Here is a 25,491-nt window from a genome sequence, read left to right as displayed (position 1 = left end):
CCGGACCCAGCCTGCTTGTATGCAAGTGCATCACTAAGTTCTCAGAAGCTATGCCCCCTTGACCCAGGGCACTGTGAAAAAGCCAGAGAATTTCTCTTCATGTCGTGTCCCTGTGGGAGCAACCAGCTCGTACGTCAGTGCATTTTTTTTTAACATTCCACCCCCTTGCATCTAGATGCTGCAGAAAAGGCCACATGGCAAGTTACTGCCACTGCATTTCAGCATGTCGCATGCCTTCAGGTTCGGCACACTCGATAGTATGTTTGCACATGTGCGTTTGCTTGCTAAACATATTATGTGACCAGACTTAAGTTGGAATTTTGAATGTAGTAGCTGGGAAATTACGAGTGTTGACCATAAGCGTATTACCTGGAAGAAAAATAGTGTAACTATATAGAAAATTTTTATTGCCAGATATTTTAAGCATATGAACTGGGAACGTATCAACAGATTCTACTGTACACAGCTCTCAAGGGGCAGTAATGTTGCCATTTAATACGGAGTTTACACTCGAGCCGCAATGGCCATCATGTTGGTGTACTTGGAGCATGGCGAAAGGCAGCGCAGCGAGTCTAAGTGGCACCTGTACCAGCCTGCAGCGCTGAAGCTGCACGTTGAACAACCAAATGGTGTCCGTGGCGTTACGTATTTCCTACTGTTGCTTTATTCCATTACACCCAAATCCTCTCTATAAGCATTTTATGCTTTTGCAAATTGTGAATTTGCGATTGCTCGTCTTTTTTTCAGAGCCATGTCCGTCGTGACGTGACAGCAGAAGGTTACGTGGGTGACTGGGAGGGCTTCGCACACAACAGCTCCATTAGCGTTGACGTCATGACGTAGGGGCACGTGGCCAGTGTGGGGCAAGTAAACACTCACTCGAGTGACATCATGGCACTGATAACACTACAACCAGCACTGTGAGGCTGGTCACCACGTGACCAGCCATGCTACTACACCAAGGCCAGATATATAGTGGGATTTATCTATTAACAGCTGCATTGTAAAAAGAAAAGCAAAAAAGGCACAATAGGATATGTAAGATTGGTTGAGAGCCAGAAGTACTGTGCATGGTGCAACTGTGCAATCTCGTAGCTTGCAGCAAGCTAGCAACGCTGAAGGGAAAACTTCAGGGACAAACAGCAGGTGGTTTAGGGCTCTTTTTAACAAATGCAAAATTCAAGTTCACAATGCATGCAACCTCCAAGCACTGGCTTGAGGTCGTGCAACTGCCACCAGAAATGTCTATGCACAGAGTGTGTGTTTTCGTTTAAGAGTTTATTTACACAAATTCTCCATTCTGTGTCTGCCAAATAAACTTACTTGCCAAAATCCCGATCACGGTTATCCGAATTGAGCTGCGCTGAAACTGGAGCTGTTTGTGACAATTCCAGGCTGTTTAAAACAATATTTACAACCACGCGCACTGTTGTTCAGTACACATGAAGGTACAAAGATATGTGACATGGTACCAACATGACACAGATGCACAGTAGTTCACTGCATGAGAAGAAAAACTGGGGATGGGATGTACAAGAACTTATCACGATTACCGCATACCTTGCACCAAAGTGAGTAACAGAAATACTGCTGAACAAAAGAATTTAGAAAGTTAAAAAGCAAGCACTGCAAAGCAACAGGTTCGCTAACTTCAACCAAGATATGTCACAACAGCCCAATCTTTGACAGAAACGTGCAACTCCTCAACATCTGCCAGTTAGTAAAAATGGCCATGCACTGAGACGATAACAACCTGTTTGAAAATAAGCAATTTAAGAGACACCACTGGCATTTGTATGCATTGATAAGGAAGAGCAAAATCAAGTTTGAGAAACAAGTAGTAGCGAGCTAAGGTGCAGCGAGCTAGATGCAGATAAAAGCCTAGAAGAGCAGCTTAATTTTATGCATTTAGTTTGTATTTGACATGTCTGTTAGGTGGTGCACAGTTAGTGTTCAATATGGCCTCCAATCAATGGTTGTTATACAAACTAATTTCACCCCGCAGTATGTGCACAATTCTCACTACAAGTGATAACAATGGTGGAAGCAAAAAAAAGTGTTTCCAAGTTCTTGCCTCTCTGGTGCAGCCAAGTTAGCGCTGGCTTTATCGCTGTAAATGGCAGCGCGTTAAACATGTCATTGTGAAGCAACAGGTCATACTAAGCACCACTGTATATTCTTGTGTTGATTACAAATGAGTGCCAAGGCAGAATGTTTTGAGACTTTCAAAGTAACAAATAGAGCCAATTTTGTTTGAAAAAAATGTATTCCAAACAATTAATTTCCAGAACAAAAAATCTGTCCCCCCCCACACACACACACAAAAATTTTTTAACAGTGTCCCTGTAGTTAAGCCTGACTTACACAATTAGAGATTCATATATATTGCAAAAAGCACTACTCCAAACATAGCCAATCATGCATCAACGCCTTCCTATTTCACCTGAATAAATTTTTAAAACTTTCCACATAAAGGATATCCAAAAAGACAATGTTTCATGCAGCACTGCACATCTAGCGATCTGAATCGGCAAGGAGTAATCAAACACCACTGTCAGCAAAATACGTTATTTCAAAAACTGAAGTACAAGATGAAAAATCAAAGAATTGAAAGGCATGATCAGGAAGAAGAAAGAATTGAAAGGCATGATCAGGAAGAAGATCTTGTGCTCGGGTACAGTCTGCCAAGTCAGAGTCCAACTTCAAAAAACCAACAGTGCAATCACAGCACAGGCTGCATTCCGTCAAAGTTCCTTGGGCAAAGGTTTTGATGAAGCCTTCCCTCAGATACCAAGGAGTTGTCCTGTGACCATTGACCAAGCAGACCTCAAGAAGTGCTTGCTGTTGGGCTAGTTGGTTCATCATAATGTTGAATGGCGCAAGGGAACGAACACAGAGAAGATATAGGCGCTCTTTTTGTCTCTGTGTCTTCCTGTGTTCATTCCTTTGCGCCATTCAACATTATTAAGACCTCAAGAGGGGGCATTGGTGAATTTCACAGCCAGTCTCGATTTGCGGACATGTGGCCTTGATTCGGATGATGTACTCCCTTTGGAAGTCGGCTGCGTGGTGCTGGGAGAAACCTGTTTGGACTTGGCTACAACTTGTTGCGTGCTGGATGGTGACTGTGGCACTGCTGCTCTGCCTGCCTCCGGCCTCTCGGCAGGTGCCGTGGCCACCTGTTCATTGGTGGCAGTCTTGTTAGTGGCTGTGTCGGGTCGCCTTAGTTGCACGAATGCTCTGGGTGGCTGTGCGTTTGGAGCGCCACCCGTTGCTATTTCTTTTTTCTTTCCTGGAGAACTTGAACCAGTGGCGGCGGCAGTTGCTGACTTTGCAGGAGGCTGTTTTCGCAGCACCTGGAATGTGCGATGGGAGGAGTGATGATTTTTAAGGTTGTGATATGCAGATATGTACAGCAGGACCCCTCTATGGTGAAGCTGTTAGGACCAGCGAAAATCTTTACCATATCAGTCTTTACTATACAGAGTGCTTCACCTAAGACTTTACACAATTTTTAAAAATAGGCTTTTTGAGCTAGAATCAGCATAGCATTGTCAGCAGTGTAGTAGATCAGAACACAGCTAAGACATGCTAACTAGCAGGATGGTTAACTAGTACTGAATACGTATTTGCGATTTAAGTCGACCCCCCCAAATCACATTTCCGAAAAATAAAAAAACTCCCGAGGTTGTTTAAGCTTGGTCTTGAATAGCTGAACGCGATAGCATTATCCAGCGGCCACCGTTTATCTCCAGCCGCTATCGGCTGCCGCGCGTGGGCTTGCCCGTGCGCACATACCAAAACGAAAATGTATTAGTCACTCGACTACTCGTCCACACTTAATCTGTGCCATCGTCTTCACTAGCGCTGCCGTTGTGATCGCTGCTGCTGTCCCGCAGCATGTCGTTCTAACGTCGCCGTCCAGCGAAATCCCGCACTTCGCAAACAGCCACATCACATCACGTGGAACAGATGAAAATTTTCTTCGCTGCAGCTGCCACGCCTGTATCACCTGTTGTGAACGTCGAACTTTCGGCCCAGCGCGCGGCTGTTCATTTCTTCAGTGTAAAAAATGGCAGCCATCTTGAATGTAGCCGTGAACGAGCGCCGGTCGCTTGCCGGACCTGGAGCACAAATGATGACTGACGAAGCATGTAGTGGTCGCCGCCTTGTGCTTCTGTGAGTTGTCACGAATGGCGCTAGGAGCAAGGAGGCAGTGCCCCTCAGTGTGTATATATATTCTGCCTGAGGGCATGAATAAAGGCTTCTCGTTTGGGCTTCCCACGTTGGGGGCACGGTAATCACTTGTCTTTTCACTCGGTGGTGCAGAACATGGTGTCAGAAGTGGGATCCGGCTAACGCGGCGGTTATGGACGCGGCAGTCGGTACGGACGCCGAGCACTTCAAGGTCAACGTCATGTGGGTCGGTTCTGCCGAACTTCAACCCCTCCACCGTTCACCTTCACAAGCCCAGTAAAGTGGCCAACGTGGGTAGCGGCGTACGAAGATTACGCCTTCGCCGCCGGCCTGAATGCAGCCACTGACGAGGTGCAGGTGCGCATGCTTCTGTATTGTATGGGGCCTCAAGCACGCAGCGTCTTGTCTTTGGGAGCTTCAACTCAGGAAACCCCCTCGTTTTCGGTTGTCAAGGATAAGCTAGCCTCGCATTTCATGCACCCCGTCAATGAGATTTACGAGAGCCGTCGGTTCCATCGCCGAACACAGCAGCAGGGTGAGTCAGTTGACGACTTCTTCGCGGCGCTTCGCAATCTCTTAAAACATTGCAGATACAAAAGCCCCGAAGTGGAAGACCGCCTTGTTCGGGACAAGTTTGTCGTGGGATGAAAAGCAATCTGACAAGTTGTGCCGCTGCATGAAACTCACGGCGGAAGAAGCACTGCGTCAAGCACGTCTGCATGAGGACGTTGAAAAAGAGCATCTCTCCCACGCAAGCTCACACGACAGCACAGCTTTCGGTAGTCTGAACGTCGACGTGACGCGACGCAAAAAGATTACGATGGCATGCGCATCGTCACGCAGTGGAAAGCCAGCGCTGCTAAATGGGTCAGCTTGCGGTTATTGCGGCCGTAGTATCCACCCGCGAAACGAATGCCCCGCACGCAAGGCTAAGTGCCATTTCTGCAGAAAGCAGGGTCATTTTGTAGAAGTTTGCAAGGCAAAGCACCGAAAAGAGCTGTTGGGTTCTATCAAACTTCACGCGCTCCGTATGCATTGGGCAAGGTACACCGACCTACACGTGAATGGCCACCTTGCAAAGTTCAAAATAGACTCAGGAGCAGAGGTAACGGTAGTTTCGCCTTCTTTTCCAGGATTGCCTCGCGTGTTGGATGAAGCAGAAGCCGAGGCATCTGGTCCCGGAAATCATCGGTTGCGCATGCTGGGAACCTTCCCTGCTACCCTGGAGTGGCGCAACAGAGTGACTGTCCACACATTATATGTCGTCAAGAATCAGACTACCCACCTTCATGGACTACCGGCAATCGAAGACTTGGGCATCGTTCAGTTTTTGGACTCAGTCAACAGCGTTCTGTCAATCCACCTCAATATCTTTCGTGGGCTGGGGGAAGTGCAAGTGGAATACCACATCCGCCTCTGTCCTGATGCTCGTCCCTTTTCACTGAGCGTCCCAAGGCGAATACTCCTCCCTCTGCTTGAGAGCGTCAAGAAGGAACTGGACAACATGGAAACCCAAGGGGTCACCCGGAAAGCGGACACGCCAACTGCATGGCGTTCGGGCCTTGTCATTGTGCCGAAGCCGTCTGGGGGGTACAGGCTTTGTCGAACTGACGAAGCTTAACAAGGTCATCCAGCGGGAGCTCTACATCTTGCCAACAGTGGAAGACATCTTAGGCCAACTTGGTGGGGCACAAGTCTTTTCCAAGCTCGACGCAAGGTTCAGCTTCCACCAAATCAAATTAAGTCGTGAGAGTGAAGAACTGACAATGTTCATCACTCCCTTTACCCGCTACTGTTACAGGCATCTTCCCTTCGGCCTTGCGACAGTGCTTGAATACTTCCAGCGCTTCATGTCAAGACTGCTAGAAGGCACTTCCACGTCAATATGATCGACGATATACTAGTCTTCGGTAGGGACCAGCGTGAGCACGACCGACGCCTAGCTGACGTTTTGGCTCGCCTAAATCAAGCTGGGGTAACTCTCAATGAAAAGAAGTGTCAGTTCCGAGTGTCTTCTGTCAAGTTCCTTGGAGTCATCGTGGATGCGCAAGGAATTTCGCCGGACACAGATAAGGTCAAGGCCATCAAGGATCTCCCGGCGCCAGTCGATGTCAGTGGAGCTTGCCGGTTGCTTGGAGTGGCCAACCATGTGGCCCGTTTCATTCCAAACCTGTCTGATGTCACGACACCCATTCGTTCTCTCTTGAACAAGAACATTTGGGGTCACAGCCAAGAGGAAGCTTTCACTCGCATCAAGTCGTTGCTCAGCTCGGAAACTCGTATGGCAAAGTACCACCTGCATTACCAGACTGTAGTATCAGTTGATGTAAGCTCTCACGGTCTGGGAGCCGTCTTGTTCCGAAGTCAGCCCTCGATACGCCCAGATTAACGGAGAGGCTGAGCATATGGTGCGGACAGTGAAAGACCTGCTTGAGAAAAGCTCCGATCCGTACCTGGCCCTTCTCACTTACCGAGACACACCTGGGGGCGTATGTCCAGCACAATTACTGATGGGACGAAAACTGCGAACATGCCTTCAGGGACTGCCAGAACGACCTCTGCCAGCACTGCCAAGTCACGAGACATTCAGGGCATAGGATTCTGCAACCAAGGTGCAACAGGGAAAGAACTACAATTGCCGTCACAGTGCAAGCCCTCTGAGTCCTCTGAAACCAGGGGACGACGTATGGGTCAAGGACATTGGTTGCTGCGGTCGGGTTTTCAGCCCTGCTCAGCGCTCGTACGTGGTTGAGACTCCTGGCAGCATTATGCAGAGAAATCGTCGCCATCTGGTGCGTTTCTCAACTGGCCAGAACATCCCAGAACAGGCAGCAGCCTCGCCATCAAAACCTGAAAGGTCGCAACAAAGTTCTTCCTGCTCGTTGCTGGTGGGATCTTTGCGCGTACCTTCTTTGCCTGAGATCCAGGGGTCGCCTGTGGAAGAGAGTTCGCCTCAACCTCAAGAACAGGTTCGAATGCGATACGGTCGTGCAGTGCGACCACCGTGCAGGTTGAACTTGTAACAATCTCAGGAGGGAAGATGTAGTGGTCGCCGCCTTGTGCTTGTTTGAGTTGTCACGTGATGACGCTAGGAGCAAGGGGGCGGTGCCCCTCAGTGTGTATATATCCTGCCTGCGGGCATGAATAAAGGCTCCTTGTTAGGGCTTCCCATGTTGGGGGCATGGTAATCACTCGTCTCTTCCCTCAGTGGTGCAGAACAAAGCACTACATTAAAAACTTGTGAAACGCGGCCGGAAGCAGTCGAATGCGTGAGAGCCAGAGAGAAACTACACGTGAATCGCGTCGGCTCTTCCGTCGGCCAGCGACACTCCCCAGCACCGCTGCCGTTCCGAGTGGGGGTGCCGCCTCGATTGGAACAGCGGCCCTTCCATCAACGATCCCTTGAGCGCCGAACGCGCATTTGAAAATAAAAAGAAAACTTGTTGGATGCTTGAGCTTCCCGTAGTCAGCATCCATGTGTGGGGTGCCAGTTTGCCGCTTATCGATAGCCGCCATCGGCCGCCACCCGCGCACGCGGGGAGGGTATGCCAGTTTTGCGCGTTGACATAGCAGCTGCTCAAGGCCAGCACCAAGAGTGATGCAACGGAGCCACGCAGCAAAAATGCAACCACGCTGTAGCGTGCCAAATATCTCGCTTGTCTCGCCTTTACTTATAGTGCGCGATGTTTTCGTTTCGATTTTAAGTCGACCCCCCCCCCCCCCCCCCCACTTCGAATTTTCAAATAAAAAAAAATACGTCGGCTTACAATCGTATAAATACGGTAGTCGACTTTTTAACTATTATTGTTCGGCTGCTTAATTACTAAGGGGCGTGTAGCTCACCAACAAAAGTAATATCCATTTCAGTTTTTAGAATTTCGAAAAAGAGGTTACCCTCAGCGCTGTGGCACAACAAATTTTGGCTGCATCGCGGCAAAATAAACGTGCTTCCTAGAAGCTTGTAGGCAAAGCAACCCTTCCAGTGCACATAACTGCCGAATGAGCGAATTCGCTGCGCCGGCGGTGTCACTTGCGTTAATCTTTTTTGCTCACACCTGTACATACAGTCACGGAGGTTTCAAGCACTTAGGGAACGAGTACAAGAGCTATCTTCTACTCGTGTAGCCATAAGAAACAGTGTAGTGGAGGACTCCAGATTAATTTTGACCATATGGGGGTTCTTTAACCCGCGCATGTCTAGTGCCCCTACATGTAGGACACCGCATTTCTGAGCAATAATTCAAAAGGTTTATTAATGCAATAGCATTAAAGGCCCTGTTACGTGAGAAATCCAGTGCCGGTGTTATTGGCGTCGGCATTGTGAGCGATAAAGAGGTTGACGTAGGGTGGCTCAGGCAGCCACCTCCGTGGAAGCAACCTGGGTGCCACGTGACCTTGTGGGGTCCCCACAACCTACCCATCGGATTGTGAGCAAACTAACCACACTGGCAAGGTGGCAGTTAAATTAATGGTCAATCACGAGAGGTTGCTCGCGAAGAGCAACCTGGATCTCTCAAGCCCCACCGGTGGTAGCACCTGCCATCGCAGGGGAGCGGCGCATCCTTTAACCGCTGCACCATTGCGGAAGGAGTGGTATGAGAACTCCCTGGGACATATGACTGCAAAGTTGAGAATGACCAATTCCGCATATATAGGAACTAACTCATTAGCTCTATCGCATCATTTCCTTAAGGCGGAGCTTAAGTGTCCCCTCCAATTTTTGTCTAAAGGCTTGCGCTCGCTAGCGAACGTTCAAGAGGCTCTGAACTTTTCCCGTGCAAGAGTTGTGCTTTCTGCGTTCAGTTTCGTGCGTTGTGTGCGGTCAAAAAGATCTGCCAGTCTTCTCTGGGCATCATTTCTCAGATTTGACCTCATCTACTGCATTGTGAATTCGCAAGAAAAGCAAATAATTTTTACTCATTGTGATCAGAAAACTGCCACGAGTGATGAGAAATGTGATTTTGAAGTACATGTCCAATGTTTGAAGCTTTACCACACGTAACGGCAGCAAAATTTTTTAGTATCCTACATTATAGAACGGCTTAAAAGTCTGTGTTGAGAAAAATATTTACATCTAAAAGGATGATTCCGAATTATGAAGTTAAGTAAGCATTTTATATAAAAATATATTTAAAAATTTTCAAACTTCTGGAGCTACGGCATGTATGGTTTAATGCCGAGTGGTTAAAATTAGCGTATTTACTTGCGTAATGAATTCACTTTTTTTTTCCAGAAATGCTGACAACAGCCCATTTGGGGTAGGGCCCATTACGCGAGGAAAAATATTCTGACAGATTTTTTTTGTAAGAGTCGAAATTTTTATTATATGTGCAAATATGCTGAAAACCGACCCTGAAAGGCCAGATGCGAGTTTTTTACGTGAGGTTAAAAAAAAACCCAGTAAATCCTCAACAAGAAAAGTGGGGGGTGGGTTCCTTACATGAATAAATACAGTTATCTGGATCAACCGATGAATAAAAAATAACACAAGGAGCAATGAGCATGCTGGGAGCATCACCTGAGTGGGGACAAACACATTTGCGGTCGCTGACAGCTGGTGCCCACTCCGTTCAGGCTTCAACTGCTCTTTGTGGTGGCTGACCCTCTGCACCAGCTGCGGGTGCTGCTGCTGTCTGCCATTGCTGCTGTGCTGTGCCATGGCCTCCCTGTGTGGCGACCAGACCCTGCCACCCCCGGCATGGGGCCGCACCAGCAAGCCGTCCGGATGTGGTGGTTGCCTGTGCAGCTGCTGCTGCTGGTGCTGCGGATACTGCATGCGCAGTAGCAAGTCCATGAACATTCTTTCCGTATCTCACATATTGCTTACCAACTGGAATTTCAAGTGAACGCTTTCAAGCACAACATGTTCAGGTGAGAAAAGAGGAAAAAAAAAGTATAGGGTGACTGAATCTGCTGGTTTACTCACGCAGAATACTGTGGCAGGGTAAAATTAATAAACAACCACTAAATTCTTACTTCGAGCCATACTGAAATGGTTAAATCAATATCAATATTAGAACTAATGTTAGAACCGACTTTGTGCAATTCAAGCTTGTGGCCAGTTCATAAAGTAGACAGCTCAGAATAAAAAAAAAAAGCTACCAGATCTCAGGCACAATACTAAATCAGGGTTTCTTAAATTTTTTTAAACAGCAACATACATGCCTCTTGTAAGTGCCATGCGATACTATGTGCCACACATTTACTGATTCCTTGCTCTAACTTGCCAAGCAAACAAGACGGAAACAAACTGCTATTACAAGCCATGGACGAGGAAAAAAAAAGTAAACAGGGACAGATAAAGGTTCTGGTGCAAAACACGTTCAAGGACCATGCACTTCTAACAGCAGGCAGCCAAGACAGTTCATCAAGACGCTGAACATTTCCCTTTCACTCAGTAAAGAAATGAAACCTGGTTTCTTTTTCCCTTTTACAGCATTAACTGTCACAACCAGACCCCTCTCCTTGAGATTTCGTGGTTGCCTGCATGAACCAACATCACATGTCAAGGTCACTAACTGGTCAGACATGCAATCCATTATATGGTTTATGGGGGTTCAAAGGCCCAAAGCAACTCAGGCTACGAGGGACGCTGTAGTGAAGCGCTCCGGAAATTTCGACCACCAGCAGTTTTTTAACATGCCCCGACATCGCATAGTGCCTCTAGAATTTCGCCTCTATCGAAATTCGATCACTGCAGCCAGGATCGAACTCGCGTCTTTCGGGTCAGCAGCCGAGCGCCATAACTGCTGAGCCACCGTGGCAGCTCGCAATCAATTATACGTTAGTTGGCACTAACTACTGACATGATCCATTAAACCTTGTTTGCATACATGACCCTTCTTAACAGCTGACTCTAAACTTTATCTCACACAATGTAAGCACCTCTTAAACATTGTTTCTGCCCTAAGTCCCTCAGAAATATTTTAAGTTTTCAATGACATATGAGGAAAGCCATGTGAATGCAGTCGCAAAGAGGTGGTGTCACACTTTGGTGGTGATACGACACAACACCAACATGGGTCATTCCACGCCAAACGTCCCAGACGTTGCGCTCGACTATCTCCAATTTGTTCAAAAAAATTCATGAAGACTTATCCTAATGAGCGTAATCAAAGCCTGAAATATTTTTCCCGAAAAAATTTATTCGTGAGGTGACAGCTGTTTGAATATTTAGAACAGGCGAGAAACCAGACACTGGCCAATAATTAATAAAAAATTCAGATATTTAGAAAACACTTCACAACTTTTTCAATGACATTCGCACAGATTCAGGCTTTCGATATAATTCGGAGCATGCAGCTTTATGGGGCATAAATATTAAAAAAAAAAACGAAAACAAGTCTGGAAATGTGCCATTTTTGTCATTTTTTGTGTTAAATATCAACTTCTCTCGGAAATTCGAAAATAGCCATTTTGTTTTTCTTAATGTCTAGTACATATAACAAATGTTACAGGTGATGAAACTGTGTACATCAAAGTAAAATAAAATACTAAAGTTGCAAAAAGTGCGTTTTGAGCCAAAAACATTCGGTAATATCACCCTGAGGTGGTCCAAGTAAAAATGCAAACAATAGCAGGTCACATAGTACAGTTTATTTCCTTTCATCTCAAATATTTTTATCGAGGTAATTTTTGTTTAAAGCGAGAAAAGAATATTTGAATTTGAGCTCTTGTGCCGCAACTTGCGTCATCTCTTAATGCCTCTTCACCGCAGAACACGGCCCCTGTCATGGCACGACATGCACAGATAACTTTAATTTGCCGTAGTTCGCAGTCGTGCATTTTTAGGGCTGGGGCTAAAGAAGTTATCGCGTGACATTCGGCGGACGGCACGTAATAAACGAGATCGTTTTCGAAGTTCGAACAGACACGCTTTGGTGCGGCGCACGCAAGAGAAGAAAAACAAGGGTATTCAGCGTGCTGTTTCGCTTGGACCAAGACGAGGGATGACCAGCTAGCATAGGCGTATCACAACTGCGTTATTTACATCCGAATAAGACCGCAGAGAGCGCGTGCCTCGGAGCGCACGTGAAGATGCGAAGTGCACACCGCTGCGGTGCCTGCGGTCAGTAACGCGGGACGTGCTGGTGGTGAACGCGGCCCACTCGCGCGTAGGTGCGTCACTCACATGAAGGTGCTTCACCAGCATAGTGGGTCGTCTACAGTTGTCGCTGGAGTATTAATTGAGAAATAGCATTGATTAAATCAAATACAACCAAGACATCACATCGGAAACAACCGGGCATGAGCCTCTGACGGCCACAAGGGCAAGGTACTACGTGGTGCTGCTACGTCGCGGATTGTTTCAACACCGGATCGTTCTGGTCATTTCCAGATCGGCGTCTCAGAAGCTCTTATACTGCTGCTTACGTCTATCATGGTGCTGAAAAGAATGAATGACTGCGACAGAACCACACCGAACAACTAGCTCACTTGGGCATGTGCCGCCCCAGCAGCGTTAAGAAAACCTTTTCTCACGAATACCTCGTCGACTACTCAACCTTCGCATGCTTGCCTGCAGTGCAAACCTCACTTAAGAACAAGAACTCTACATTTCGTCTGGCCACAGTGTCAGCAGTGTCGTGCTCTGCGGTGAAGAGGCATTAAGAGGCGACGCAACTTATGGCGCGAGAGCTGAACTTCAAAAATTCTTTTCTCGCTTTATACAAAAATTACCTCTATAAAAATTTCAGAGATGAAAGGAAATAAACTGTGCTACGTAACCCGCTATTGCTTGCACTTTTACTTGGACCACCTCAGGGTGAAATTAACAAGTGTTTTTGGCTCAGAACGCACTTTTTGCAACTTATGTATTTTATTTTACTTTGATGTACACAGTTTCATCCCCTGTAACATTTGTTATAGGTACTAGACATCCAGAGAAACAAAATGGCTATTTCCGAATTTCCGAGAGCAAGTTGATATTTAATACAAAAAATGACAAAAATGACACATTTTAAGACTTTTTTCGATTTTAAGAAATATTTATGCCCCATAAAGCTGCATGCTTCGAATTATATCGAAAGCCTGAATCTGTGCCAATGTCACTGAAAAAAATTGTGAAGTGTTTCCTAAATACCTGAATTTTTTATTAATTATTGACCAGTGCCTGGTTTCTTGCCTTTTCCAAATATTCAAACTGACGTCAACTCACGAATGGATTTTTTTCGGCAAAAATATTTCAGGCTTGATTATGCACATTAGGATAAGTTTTCATGTTTTTTTTTTGTACAAATTGGGTAAGGTCGAGCGCAACGTCTGGGATGTTTGGCGTGGAATGACCCACATACATGGCTATAATGCCAACAATCTTTACTTCCCTGTCCATCCATCTCGTCGGTCCTTCCCGATGCTGTCCAACACCTAGCGCCCTCCCACGGCACTGCCTGAAACTAGGTCTGTTGTAGCAGATTCCTCTGCTGCCACAAACTCTAACAAGGTGCTTTCGTGTACTTACGACAAACGTGGTCGGCCGTGGCATGAAAGCACTGCGTGGGTTGGATTGGTGGAAGTATGGGCGCTGCTGCTGCTGCTGCTGCCATTCGTTCCCCGGTGACGTCCTATACAGCGGTGTGCGGGTAACCGGCGCCGGCATCCTTGGCATCTGCCATGTTGCATCCTGAGGCTGTGACCGTGGTGGCTCGTGTCGGCTGTTCAGTGCCTCCATCAGGCGACGGTTGCTCTCGACAAATGAGTCTGGGATCAGCGACGCCTCGCAAGGGGGTGGCATCCGAAGACGTGCACCGAGCTCAGAGAGCGACAGTTGGTTGCCGAAGGGAAGGGGCATGGTGGGCCGCAGAGCTGGCACTGAATGAGACGTGGAAGAAATAGCAACAGAGCTTTCTGTCATGACAGACACCGCTGTAGAGCAAGCACAGCACCACAGACTTCATTTGCAACAGCCAGATATGAATATTTCCAGAGTGAACAGGCAGATGTATGAAAAAATTGCCAGTGGCTTAGCTCGGCCAGGATATACGTAGCGAGAGGTACGTTTCCCTGGCTGAGCTTGTTCTGGTCACTGTATGTTTAGCAATGAGAGACATTGGGTATACGCATCTTTTATTCATTTTGCTTGACAGAGACGAAGACTGCCCGATCTGTGAAGTAGCATGCAGCGGTCTCAATTTTTCTATACAGTATTTCGATTTGTCAGAGTCTCTTTGGTATACAAGGTCTATAGTAGTTCTCCATTGTGTTGTCTGGACATGTGGGTCTGAAGCGAAAGTCAAACTTTTCTTTCATACACTAAGAGAGTCCCGTTTCCTGTTGAAATCACCCAAAGTCACACACAACTGTGAAACTATGCTGTAGGCTGGTATACACGTGGCAACCACATCAATCGTCTGCTTGACAGATGTTCCCGGTGCCACGTAGACTCCTTGGATGATAATGCCGCTCTCCAGAAGCCGAACACAGCAGGCTTCACCATTATTCACCGTGATTGAAGGGAGATGTCTGACGGCGATGATCCCTTCTTTCACGTACACACAGACTCCAGCGTTCTTATTTGGTTCAAGCCAACTGCCAGGCGACAACCTCAGGATTGGAAGAGTTAATCTTCTCTTGTTTATACTGCCGTTTAGCAGCGGTTGGACTCTCCCTCTCTGCATGCATGTCAAACGTGATACAGACGCCGATTACACCTCCGCCTTTTATACGCAATGCTGCGCATGTGACGCGCTGTTCGGGTGATAGAGTGGCGTGCGGCGACGAAAAACTCAGAGCAGCTGTGGGGTCTCTCTGGTTACAATGGCATTGGCGCATGCGCACAACTGCTCATTCACGTGACGTCACGCTCGGCTCCGACAGTGGAGTGGGAGTGCAGCCGCGGCGAAGCGCACGCCGCATCTTGCTCCTCTCAGGTTGCCACGGTAACGGCGCATACGCACAACTGGCCTCTTCCATGCACCACGATATGCTCGACTGGTAACCCAGTGTAGCTCTCGCTACAAAAACTCGCTCTTCGGACTGTTGCAAACCAGTTCTAAGACGGGAGTCCAGCTGGCTAACCACCAGAATGTCACAGAAGTGAATCATATACTGTGGGTTCTGAATTGTGGTAGTTTCTGTTTCACTGGAACCTGGCCTGCAAATGAGTGCTCTGTCTTAGAGCAGCACATGAAAACTTTGTTTCTGAATATCAACTAAAATGTTTGGTGCAAGCACCATGACAAAGAAGGCAGTACTCCCACTTCTGCCACCATAAGCGCATTCATTTTCTTTTTTTCTGCACTGCAACACAGGGCACCACTTAGTTGTTGTAAACTGCCCGGTACGCAGGAATGAAGTGATCTTCAGTAAAAAAAAAAAAGCAAAAGAGGATTGTGAAAGTCGATAAAATCTACCAATTTCCTCAGATCCCTAAAAAAAGAAAATAAAAAAATATATGTGCCCATACATAAAAACTTAATCATCGGGCCCCTGAACGACAGCAGCTATAGCTATCTATCAATCAATGTTAATTCTTATTCGTGCTTTTCTAAAAACTCTGTGCCAGGCCAATATTAATAAAGTGTGGCAGAGTGACAAAGAAGCAGTTGAATTTTCTAGGTGTTACTACCCAATCAGCATTGTGACATGGTCTGTCACCACCAGCCTTTGCATTGGTTGTACCGTATAGCGAAGCACAGCCCGAATAGTGAGAAAACTGAGTGCTCCCGTTTAGTTTTTTGAGGCCTCAGAACAAGCACCTCAGAGTAAAGGTTATTGTTACAGTCCAGAAACCAGCTGTAATCGTGAAAAAAAAAATAGAACACAAAGCAAGAAAAGACTAACCTGCTAATGGAGTCTGTTCCAATGCCTTGGATGGAGCAGCAGCCTTTTTCTGCATTAAATGCATCCCAAACATATCAATTATCATTACAAAGAGATATAAGAGCCTTTCTCACTTCATTAATCTTAATTCAAGTCACTGTGAAGTGCAAAGGACTATGGCACCAAGTCTGCAGGTGTCTGCAAAAAAAGAGTTTGTGCATACTGAGTCTGCATGATTAAGATAAAGATAGCTCAGTAAACCCAGTCTTGATGCGAAAATTTTGATTTTTCATAAATGGCACATTCAAGTTCAATATACTCTAAAGTACTTACCCAAAAAGTTTCAAGGTGTAATTTGACCTCCAACTACTAAAAAATAATATATCTGACGCCTCCGAAGCATCTAAATGGCAATTTCAGAGCAAAACAAGGCAGAACTCCGTGCCAGTCGCTTCCCGCAACTGCGTCTCCGATGGCCGCAATCTTGGTCTTGTTCAGAAGATGGTGCTCTTCTCAAAATCCCAGTATTGCTCACTACTATGAAATAACTTTTGAACACCTCATTTCCCCATTTTCTAAGGGCTCTACAACGACCTTCGCATGACCGGCATGTGTACTTGAAATGTGTTTTCCTTAACTTTGTGTTTTTGCCAACGTTACTGGCCTTTTGGAAATTTTCATTATGTTTTTATGGTGCAATTTCAATTAATCTTATACCATTGAACTCAGAAAGAACTAAGCTATGGAGCTGTGCTATTTTTTAAGGCTGAGTCGAACATCACAAATTTTTTAATAATGTCACTTAATAATATTTCATAAATATGGTGCTTCGAAATAACTGAGCATTTTTATAATATGCACCTCAATAACAATATAAATGACATAGCTCCATATGGCAGATCTTCGGTTACAGCTCCATTTCAAACGGAAGCGAAAAATATTAAGGAAAAGTGCCTTAATGGCCCACAAGAAATTACCTAATTATTGTTTCTTTCACATAATATAGAAACTAACTGAGATATACTGAAAACAGGAGGAAGAAATACATATGCACACCTAATTTCATTACGATATCTCTAATATAATGAAAATTTTCATTTTTCAGACCAGTGCCTCTCCTTAAATCAAACTCACTTATCTTGAAATACTAGTGGAAGTTTTCCCTTCACACAAACTCCCACAGGCACCCTTGCTTGTCGCTACTCATCTCAACAGGTTTTTGTAATGAAATTAGGATACCTCAAAATCTGGCCTGCTAAGGCGGGAGAAAAAGCACCATCAGCCAGCGGCCTGTGTGACCTGAAAGTACGCGACACTGAAACCGGTCTCTCCTGCTGCGTTGCAGTGAAGCATATCTTCTCCTCTGCAGGTGTGCACTTGAGCCGGCCAATGGACCAGTTTTGTTTTTTGCTGGAGTACTGAGGCTGGGGCACTTCACCTATCAAGCAGAAGCATCGCTTTGCGACTCTGAAGGTCCATCACTACATCGGGTTCGTGAGCAAAATCGAGATTGGGCACTCCCGGATAAATTCAAATTAATTGGGCTGGTGCAGGCCACCAGTTCGAATTATCCGGTAAAGCTTACATTAGAAATTACAGGACCGCAGAATTTCTTTGAATTATCTAGGATTTCGAATTACCCAAGTTCGAAGTATCGAGGTTTTACTGTAATTGTGTTCAAGCTCAGCATAACTTTTCCATATGCAAAGAAACTTATTTGTGCTGCATCTGATGTCACTGCCACAATCCAAATAGAACAGCTGCATTTTCCCCCAGTTCAACTACTATATAACACATTGGGCTTCTACTCTGAAGGCTGCCCACTTGATACTAACATTGAAAGTGTTTTAACTTTTAAGTGAAGATACTGAACTGCACCAACAGAAATAATCAAGTCTGCATCAAAATTTATTTTGTTTCATTTGTTTCTTAAAAAGCATGGAACATTACATCCGAGCACACTGTGGTTGAAAAACAAGGAGAACCATGAAATGGTGACAAAAACACTCACCGTAACAAATGCAAGGGCCTGCTGTGCCGCGTCTTGCAGTGCAGAGTTTTTGTTGTCCATGCAGGCACTGGCAAACTTCTCTCCATTGGGAAGGGTGACGAACGCCTTGAACTTCTTTGGAGGCTATGAGAGAGTGTACCCACACCAAACATGCTGTGACCCAACGGTTGATGTGACCATTGCAAATGCGATGCTAGCAACAACACTCATGGCCGAGTGTTGGGCGAGAGTAGCACGTTTGTGATCAGGAAAATCGCTAGTTACATGAACTTATAGAGACTTTGTTTTAAACAAGGACAGTGCCTCAAGGAAGAGACATGGAACGTGCACAACACTTCCATCATGCCAATACTCATAGCTATATAATTTTGAAACATGTTCCTTTATGCATCAAAATGCGACATGAATTGATCAGAAATTTCACATGCATTTAAAGCTTAATGTAACGAAGCCAGTAAAATGTACAGTTTACTTTGTAACAGTGAAATTCTTCTCTTAACATGTAAAAAGAATCACCCGAAAGGTATTGCAGACCACTAAGGTAAAAAAAAGCAACCTTTATGTGCCGTGAAAGTGGTTTGTACTTCCGCACTATCTTCACCATCAACAATGGCATTCGAGTCATTCGTATACCCATAGGATTGCACTGCATTATGCTCATGCTGCAAGCTCGTGAACCACATCAGCACGTCTATTGTGTTGAACACCACGCGGGTGTACGGAAAGATGCACCTGTCTGGAGTTTCAGTTTCACTGTCATCGTAGTCTTACTGCGAGTCACCGAGCCATTCGCCAACATGACGGTGCATTCCACTGCCATTGCCACTGCAGCCTCATGCAAGGGAGGCAAGGCAGGTGGGGAGACGAGAGCAAGGAGCATGGTCCAGTCAGCACCTAATCAGATGAAATCAGGCCCACCCCGCACTTATCAATTTTTCATTTCAAGCGCAAGCATGTGCGTCTTTGTGTCCTTGCACGCACTGCATGAGTAAAGCGTGGAGCATAAGACTGGCTTCAGGGATGATGGGTGTGCCAATGGCAGCGCCCCTTCCAGTCGTTTTGTTGAGCTGTAGGTATCGATAAACGCAGAGTGCTGCCTTTGAGCAAAGACAGTGCACTGCATTTGGTGCAGATTTCAGACAAGGTAGTGAGAGCTGCAGGCTGACTGACTGTGGCGACGCTCGTGTCTTCCAACGGATGTGCTAGACACCATGTTTGCCAGTCTCGCAGAACTACCCGTGACAAGAGGCAAGCAGTGTGCTCGCCCCTATGATCAATATCGGCACATTTTTGTCTTCTCACGCATTCTATGTCTGTCAGCCAGGCAGCGCCAAATTTCATGCGTGCACTCTGCTGCGCACTTCGGTACGTGCTCCTTTGAACCACTTGAACTTGTGATACAATTTCTCCCCACATTTGCTTCCAGCCAGCAATAAAATTTAGCTACATTGAAAGTACGGCAAAGTTCACTTCATTTTACTGAAGCTAAAAATACATGGCGTTCTATGGGCATGAAGTAGACAAAACTAAAATACTTTGTTACAATGAGGACTTTGCTAGGACTTAGTTACATTGAAGTTAGTTATATCATGGTTGAAAGGGGGGATACGGGGATCAAATTGCGAAAATCTTGAAAAAAAAAAAAATCGTACTTTAGAAAACACCACATTTGGTGTCTATCAGGCCTTTCCCCTGAAAACAGCATAGAAGTGACTTTAAAATATGTTTTTGCGACTGTAAGTAGCAAAAAATTGGCTGATTGGTTTATATGGGTTTAACATCCCAAAGCGACTCAGGCTGAGAGACGCCAAAAAATTGGCTGAAATCTCAGTGAAAAATGTCAGTTTTCTCAGAAGTTTTTTTTACCTGACTGCCCTGCTTGAATAAAGCATAGCATGACAATGGCTTCACAGATTTTTATGCAGTTTGTTACATTATGTTCCTAACCAAAAAAATTGTTTATGCAGTGTTTTTCCTATATTTCTGAATTACTCCCTCATTTTTTCATTCCATTGCTAATCTGACATGACGATAATGAGTACATTATGCAAGCGTGGATATAACATTTTGTGTAGAAAAAAAATCAGGTCACTAAAAATATTCGGAGAATGTTACTGCATCCACCATTCCTTTGGGTAAAACTTAAGCGTGACTGCAGGTTCATACCATGTTTTGTTGTCACACCAGGCTTTCTGTAAGTTTGGCACAGCAATGAAGCATATAAAAATTTATAATGCCAAAACTAAAGATATTTCAGGAACATTTTGCATTTGAGCATTCAGTGGACTTCCCAATAAGTATGCCAAATTTCATTTCTCTACACCAAAAAATGAAAAATTTCACCTCTTATCTGTGCGTACCCCCTTAACCCCTTAACTATAAATGTACACAAAGAACATTGTTGAGTGTTATTCTGTAAATAATGACCAACAAGTACTACAATGAAGTTCTTTTTGTGGCGAACTGTTTCTTCTGCAGCTAACTTATCACACTAACCAGCGTTTACTGTTTAAATCTTGCATTCGCATTCTTTCACAAGCACTGTGCATATACATTTGCATTTCCTTTAGAGTAGCTAAAACTCCATTTTACCAAAGGGCAATTTCACACATTGTCAATCTGCTTGAAAAATCTGTGAGTAAGGAGAGCTTAAGATGAAGTTTGATAGTTTCCTTTATATGCGTCTACAAGATGATTTTTCAAGTGCACTCAAAAGAAGGCCACTTTCATTTTTTACTCTCAAAGCAACTGCCAACGACTTGGTGACATTCCTCAGACTCCCATCCATAGGTAAGCTGCGTGCATTGTTCTTTACGGCATTACGATGTCCTGACAGGACATTGCAAGTCTGTTGTAGGTCTCAATTAGGCTTCGCTTTCTGTATTAACAGATGGAGTGCAGACCTCTTACGCTACATCATAACAACATAATGCATGGTGTGCACACTCATCATAAAAAGTGTCTACATGAAAACAATGCCACAGAGTAAGCAGCAAAAAGAATGAAAAGAGCCTCGGCATCGCACTAGTACTGACTGCCCAGCTTGTCTGCAAGGAGCACAAACCTGTATTGGAGAACATGGCCCCACCACACTCACCTCTCCGTCCATTCCAATGCAGTAGTGGTCTGGCTCAGTACCCATCGTCTCCCTTGTGCGTCTCACCAGGTCCTCCATGATGCTGTGGGAACTGAAAAGGACACTTTTTGTTATCGAACTCCAAAGAAATTAATTATGAAACCAAATCATGCAAAACACACAAAAAGAGAGGACAGAAACCAGACAAGCAAGGTGCTCGTCATGTGTCCCTTTATTCTGCCTCACGCCGTTTGGTTGCAGAGTACAGTCGAGACCACTTGTAATGAACACTCAGAACGAATGAAGACGACACATCCGTCACAATGTACACTACGTCTATGGCGCTGAACCTCAGGTACAACAAATGTCCGCCGACAAAAAATTCAGTTCCAGCGAACACGCAGGCACCAGGAATTAGTGCTCCAGGGCAAGCTGGGCGGACTTCATCGTGGTCCCACGCAAACATCGATATCAATCTCCCTTTTCATGCGAAGACCATGAAAAGGATGCAGATTATGCGAAGAAAAGACAAGAATAGAAATTAACTGTATTTCCCCGTGTGTTGCTCTGTGTTTTCTATTCTTAAAAACAGTCCTCTGCTGGTGCTCATCACCACCTAGGCGTAGAATGTTTCCTATGCATGAAAACCAGCGGCACCACGCGCTTCATTGTTGTGATCTTCTGCGAAAAGCAGCCACCAGTTAGCACTCAGCAAAGATGACGTCCTTACAAAACATATGCACCGTAGACGCAGATGACCACATTTGTGGATACAAACTTTTGCATCTGATTGATATATGCCCCATACTTAAAAATGGCTTTTCATTGTGATGCACTAGGCCTGAACTAATGGTGCTGAACATTCTACAGATTGCGACGCATGACAAATGCCGACCGCCGTGAGAACTTTGCCAGGCTGATGGCAACTCGCGGGTACCATGTAGACAGTGCACCACAAAAGTTCATCTTGCAGTTGTCATTTATGTTATGGTTAGTCCACTTACTGCGAACATTCGAATATTAGCGAACAAATGGCGTGTGACGGTCATGTCTGTTATAAGCGGGCTCAACTGTACCTTGTTTTACCTAGTTTGCTTGGGCATGAAAACACTGCAGGCTGTCATTGATACTCATTTAATCGGGATTCAATTTTGTCAAATTCATGACGGGTGAGCCAGTATACCGTATAAATGCGTGTACGGGCCGCATCCTGTTTTCCCAAAGGAAATATTAAACAAACAAAAAAAAGATCCCTGCAAACGCCGCACCCAAACTTTCCACGGCCCAAGCAGGAATAGATTTTGAAATGCACGCGCACAGGAGCTGCCAGGTGCCGCCCAAGGATGGCACCCGAGGCCATGGGTCACCATCATCATCTTTTTCCTCTGTCGCGGGCTCCCGCTATCCATATCGGCATCAGTATCGCAAGCTCTGGCTTTTTTGAGGCTGTCAAAGGCACGTGAGTTGTGGCAGCGTGGCAGCTCACCAAAGTTGTGGCTCTCGTGTGCTGTCTGCTTTTTTTTTTTTTTTCATGAATTGCTGCTGAGCATTGCCACTCTAGTATGATGGGCAAGCACCTTAACAGCTACATGGCTGGCTTTAAAGGGACAGTGAGGAGAACTCTATCAAATTTTTTTTGTTAGCAAAATCTGATAGTTCGTCATTCCAAGGCTTTGTTGCCGCTTGTCTGGGAGCGAAAGATGCATTTATTTAAAAAAAATTTGGATTCGAAGTTGAAAAAGTTTTTCCCGCCACTCCGATTCAAACTCGAGAACTCTTATGATGTCCCGGCGCACTCTTATGACGTCACAGGACGGAGTGACGTGAAACGTGACGTAAACGCAGACTCCGTGATTTCTGGCGGCTGCTAAAATGAAATCTACCACCGCCACATGTTGAAGGCATCTATCAGGGGTCGCTACCGTCGTTTCGTTTACGTTTGCACCGGTGCCTTGCCAGTGTTGCGATGGATCCCGTTCCCGGACCCGACGACGAAGTTCTCGCAAAAACTCCGGCCTGCATTTCAGCGACCTCAGCTCCACAGAGCGTGCGATAATTTTGAGGGAGCACGGTTAGGTTAGGCGCCGGCGGGTCGTTTCCCCTTCCGCCATGAGCAGCCGTTGTAAATTAAATACCATAACCCCAGTGCGGGGAGTCGCGAGGGGCCAGGACAAGGTCGGCGTGTCGCGCCTATCGGAGGCTAGCCGGGGCTTTCGGGCCAACGGATTGTGATTCCTTGAACGGCGCGGTTGCACGGTGCAGCATCAGGCGGCGTCGAGGTCTCCCACGGTTAAAAGGGCCAGGTTATTTATTTATTTTTTTGCCAGAAAAAACAGATGGATGATCAAGGGCGCTTGCATTTAAAGCTGGTGGCTTGAAAGTAAAGCCGACACGCGACGCTTCAACAGCTTCCGCGCGTTTCCGGAGGTACGGGGTCCACTGAATCGGGCTCTCTCGCCTACTTGCATGTACATTCAGATGTGTACTGTGAATGGACTAAATTAGCCGAGAGCTCGAAAAGGACAGCTCCGCCGAACTGCCGAAGCGCAGCCGAATCGGTCTGGCCGGGCCAGCGGTGGCTGGCGCACTCGGCGCGAAATAGAGACATGCTCCAAGTCTCCGCCAGTGCGGTCAGAGTGCGGCGAAGCCGCCGTACACGTCGGCGGTCAAGTGCAGTTGAAGTAAAGTGGGTCTCGCTTTGGCCGACAAGACGTCGCCGTGCAGCGCGCGTGCGCATTACTCCGGAGTATAAACACGCCTTAACAGAGTCTGCGCTTAACCGCTAACCAACGTATTCGGTAGCGGCATCTATGGGAACCACTGAAACCTCCCGCCCACTCACTGAATAAAAAAAGAAAACCTGTGCCGAGGCTCGCAATCGAACCAGGGCCTTTGGCGCTTGAGGCGGAGATGCTACCACACCGCCACGACGGCTCGCTATTCAACGACGAATAAAGGTGCATCTAGTGAATGCATTCGCCCGATGCAGACGTCTCCGCACTTTCACTACATATATCCTGGCCTAACAGAGCTAGGCCATCAGCAATTTTTCTTAACTGTCTTGTACCTTGTCTCCCGTCCCTAATAAACGATTTCCGTTAAGTAGCTTGAAGCAGAGTGGCACAGCCGGGAATGTTTTGCCGGGCGAGCGTGCGAAGACACAAGTGCTCTTTATACTGCGAACTGCCTTGTACGATCACCGATCATCGTGCCATCATAGTTTTTCGACTGTGGCGATCATCTGACCAGCCATAACAGGCTTCTTCAAAGGTTTACTAGCCCTTGAAGCGGCACTTGGAGTTCCTCTGCTGTTCGGCGCTTGTAAATCGAGGCGCGTCAAAAACAAAACCACGGGACATGCAAAGCTCATAGATGCGAAGCGCCATAACAAATCGAAACTCTCCTGGCCGCCTGTGGCGTCGCCAAGCATCGGTTTTCTTTGCTTCCAACATTCAGGTTGCCTTTTGTCTTGTCTTCCTTGTGTGATAAAAGTGCACTATCGGTTTTAAAACAAAACTTACTTCAATATTGAACACCACAACCTTCCTTTGTCAGCTTCAGAGATTCACAACCTCCATGTAGGAAGGAAAATTCCTCCAAGGTGGCGTCTCTTGTCCTATGACGTCATCACGCTTGTACTTGCGAGATTGGCTTGTGGCGGCGATACCTGTATTTCGGTTCTTGCTATTTTCTACCTTACAAGAGCTTTGTTTTCAGTAAGAGTGGCGTTTTTGTGATAAGGAGCTGGTATTCTATCAATACAAGCCAACTTCAATTTCTCCTCAGTGTCCCTTTAAACTGAAAGTAGTGAAGTTTGCTCTGAACAAGGTAAGCCTGCGGCGGGCAGGAAATTCGATGTGAACGGGAAGTGCATCCGACGATGGTGCAACCAAAAAGGACGCATTTAAGAACGCAAGCTGCAAAATTTGTGCTTTCTGAGGTAAGCCGTGCAAGTTTCCCGAACTAGAAGAGCTGCTCTGCTATGTGATGGAAGTGTGGAAAAACGGCTACGTGCTGACAATGGACATGCTGCTCGTGAAGGCACAAGCCTTGGCGCGTGCGAAAAGCATGTCGCGTGAGAACTTCAAAGCTAGCACCAGCTGGGTACGAAGATTCCAAAAGAAGGGCCTCTCCCTTCAGCGAAGGACCACACTGTGCCAGCGGTTGCCCCTCGAGGTGCTCAGCTTTCAAAAGTACGTCATTAGTCTGCGCCATGTGCACAACTATATGTTGTCTCAGATAGTGAAAGGCGACCAGACCCATGTATGGTTCTAGATTGTCCTGAGAACTGCACAATTGAAATGAAAGGGAAGAAAAGTATTTTCGTGCAGACAACTGGTGCGGAATGCCAATGGTGCACCATTATGCAGTGTGTCACCGTGGACGGGCAGAAGCTAGCCCCTATGTCATCTTGAAAAGGAAAAGGATTCTTGACGACGCTTTTTTT

At 46.1% G+C, this 25,491-nt stretch overlaps 2 protein-coding genes and 1 pseudogene across 2 annotated transcripts in view; 2 read left to right on the top strand and 1 right to left on the bottom strand.

The window, feature by feature from the left end:
* Positions 1 to 1,260: 1,260 nt before the first annotated feature.
* The window catches only part of pcm (5'-3' exoribonuclease pacman), a 79,136-nt gene continuing 54,905 nt past the window's right edge, over positions 1,261 to 25,491 (bottom strand). Inside the window, exons 34-39 of the mRNA XM_077654557.1 lie at positions 21,066 to 21,156; positions 17,969 to 18,091; positions 15,979 to 16,027; positions 13,658 to 14,007; positions 9,716 to 9,967; positions 1,261 to 3,356 (exon numbers count right to left, since the gene is read on the bottom strand). Of these exons, the coding sequence (XP_077510683.1) occupies positions 2,973 to 3,356; positions 9,716 to 9,967; positions 13,658 to 14,007; positions 15,979 to 16,027; positions 17,969 to 18,091; positions 21,066 to 21,156 (1,249 nt within the window). The 3' untranslated portion in view covers positions 1,261 to 2,972. The remainder of the gene's footprint in view (positions 3,357 to 9,715; positions 9,968 to 13,657; positions 14,008 to 15,978; positions 16,028 to 17,968; positions 18,092 to 21,065; positions 21,157 to 25,491) is intronic.
* Positions 4,369 to 5,958, top strand: LOC144121368 (uncharacterized; annotated as a pseudogene).
* On the top strand, positions 6,468 to 7,351 carry LOC144118320 (uncharacterized). The gene is made up of 2 exons (XM_077651279.1): positions 6,468 to 6,771; positions 6,874 to 7,351. The coding sequence occupies exons 1-2, from the start codon at positions 6,603 to 6,605 to the stop codon at positions 7,218 to 7,220; spliced, it is 516 nt and encodes a 171-aa protein (XP_077507405.1). The 5' UTR covers positions 6,468 to 6,602; the 3' UTR covers positions 7,221 to 7,351.

Source organism: Amblyomma americanum, chromosome 2, assembly GCF_052857255.1.
Source record: "Amblyomma americanum isolate KBUSLIRL-KWMA chromosome 2, ASM5285725v1, whole genome shotgun sequence".
Taxonomy (NCBI): Eukaryota; Metazoa; Arthropoda; class Arachnida; order Ixodida; family Ixodidae; genus Amblyomma; species Amblyomma americanum.
Note: the sequence above shows the minus strand (reverse complement) of the source record. Positions and strands in the feature narration are given on the sequence as shown.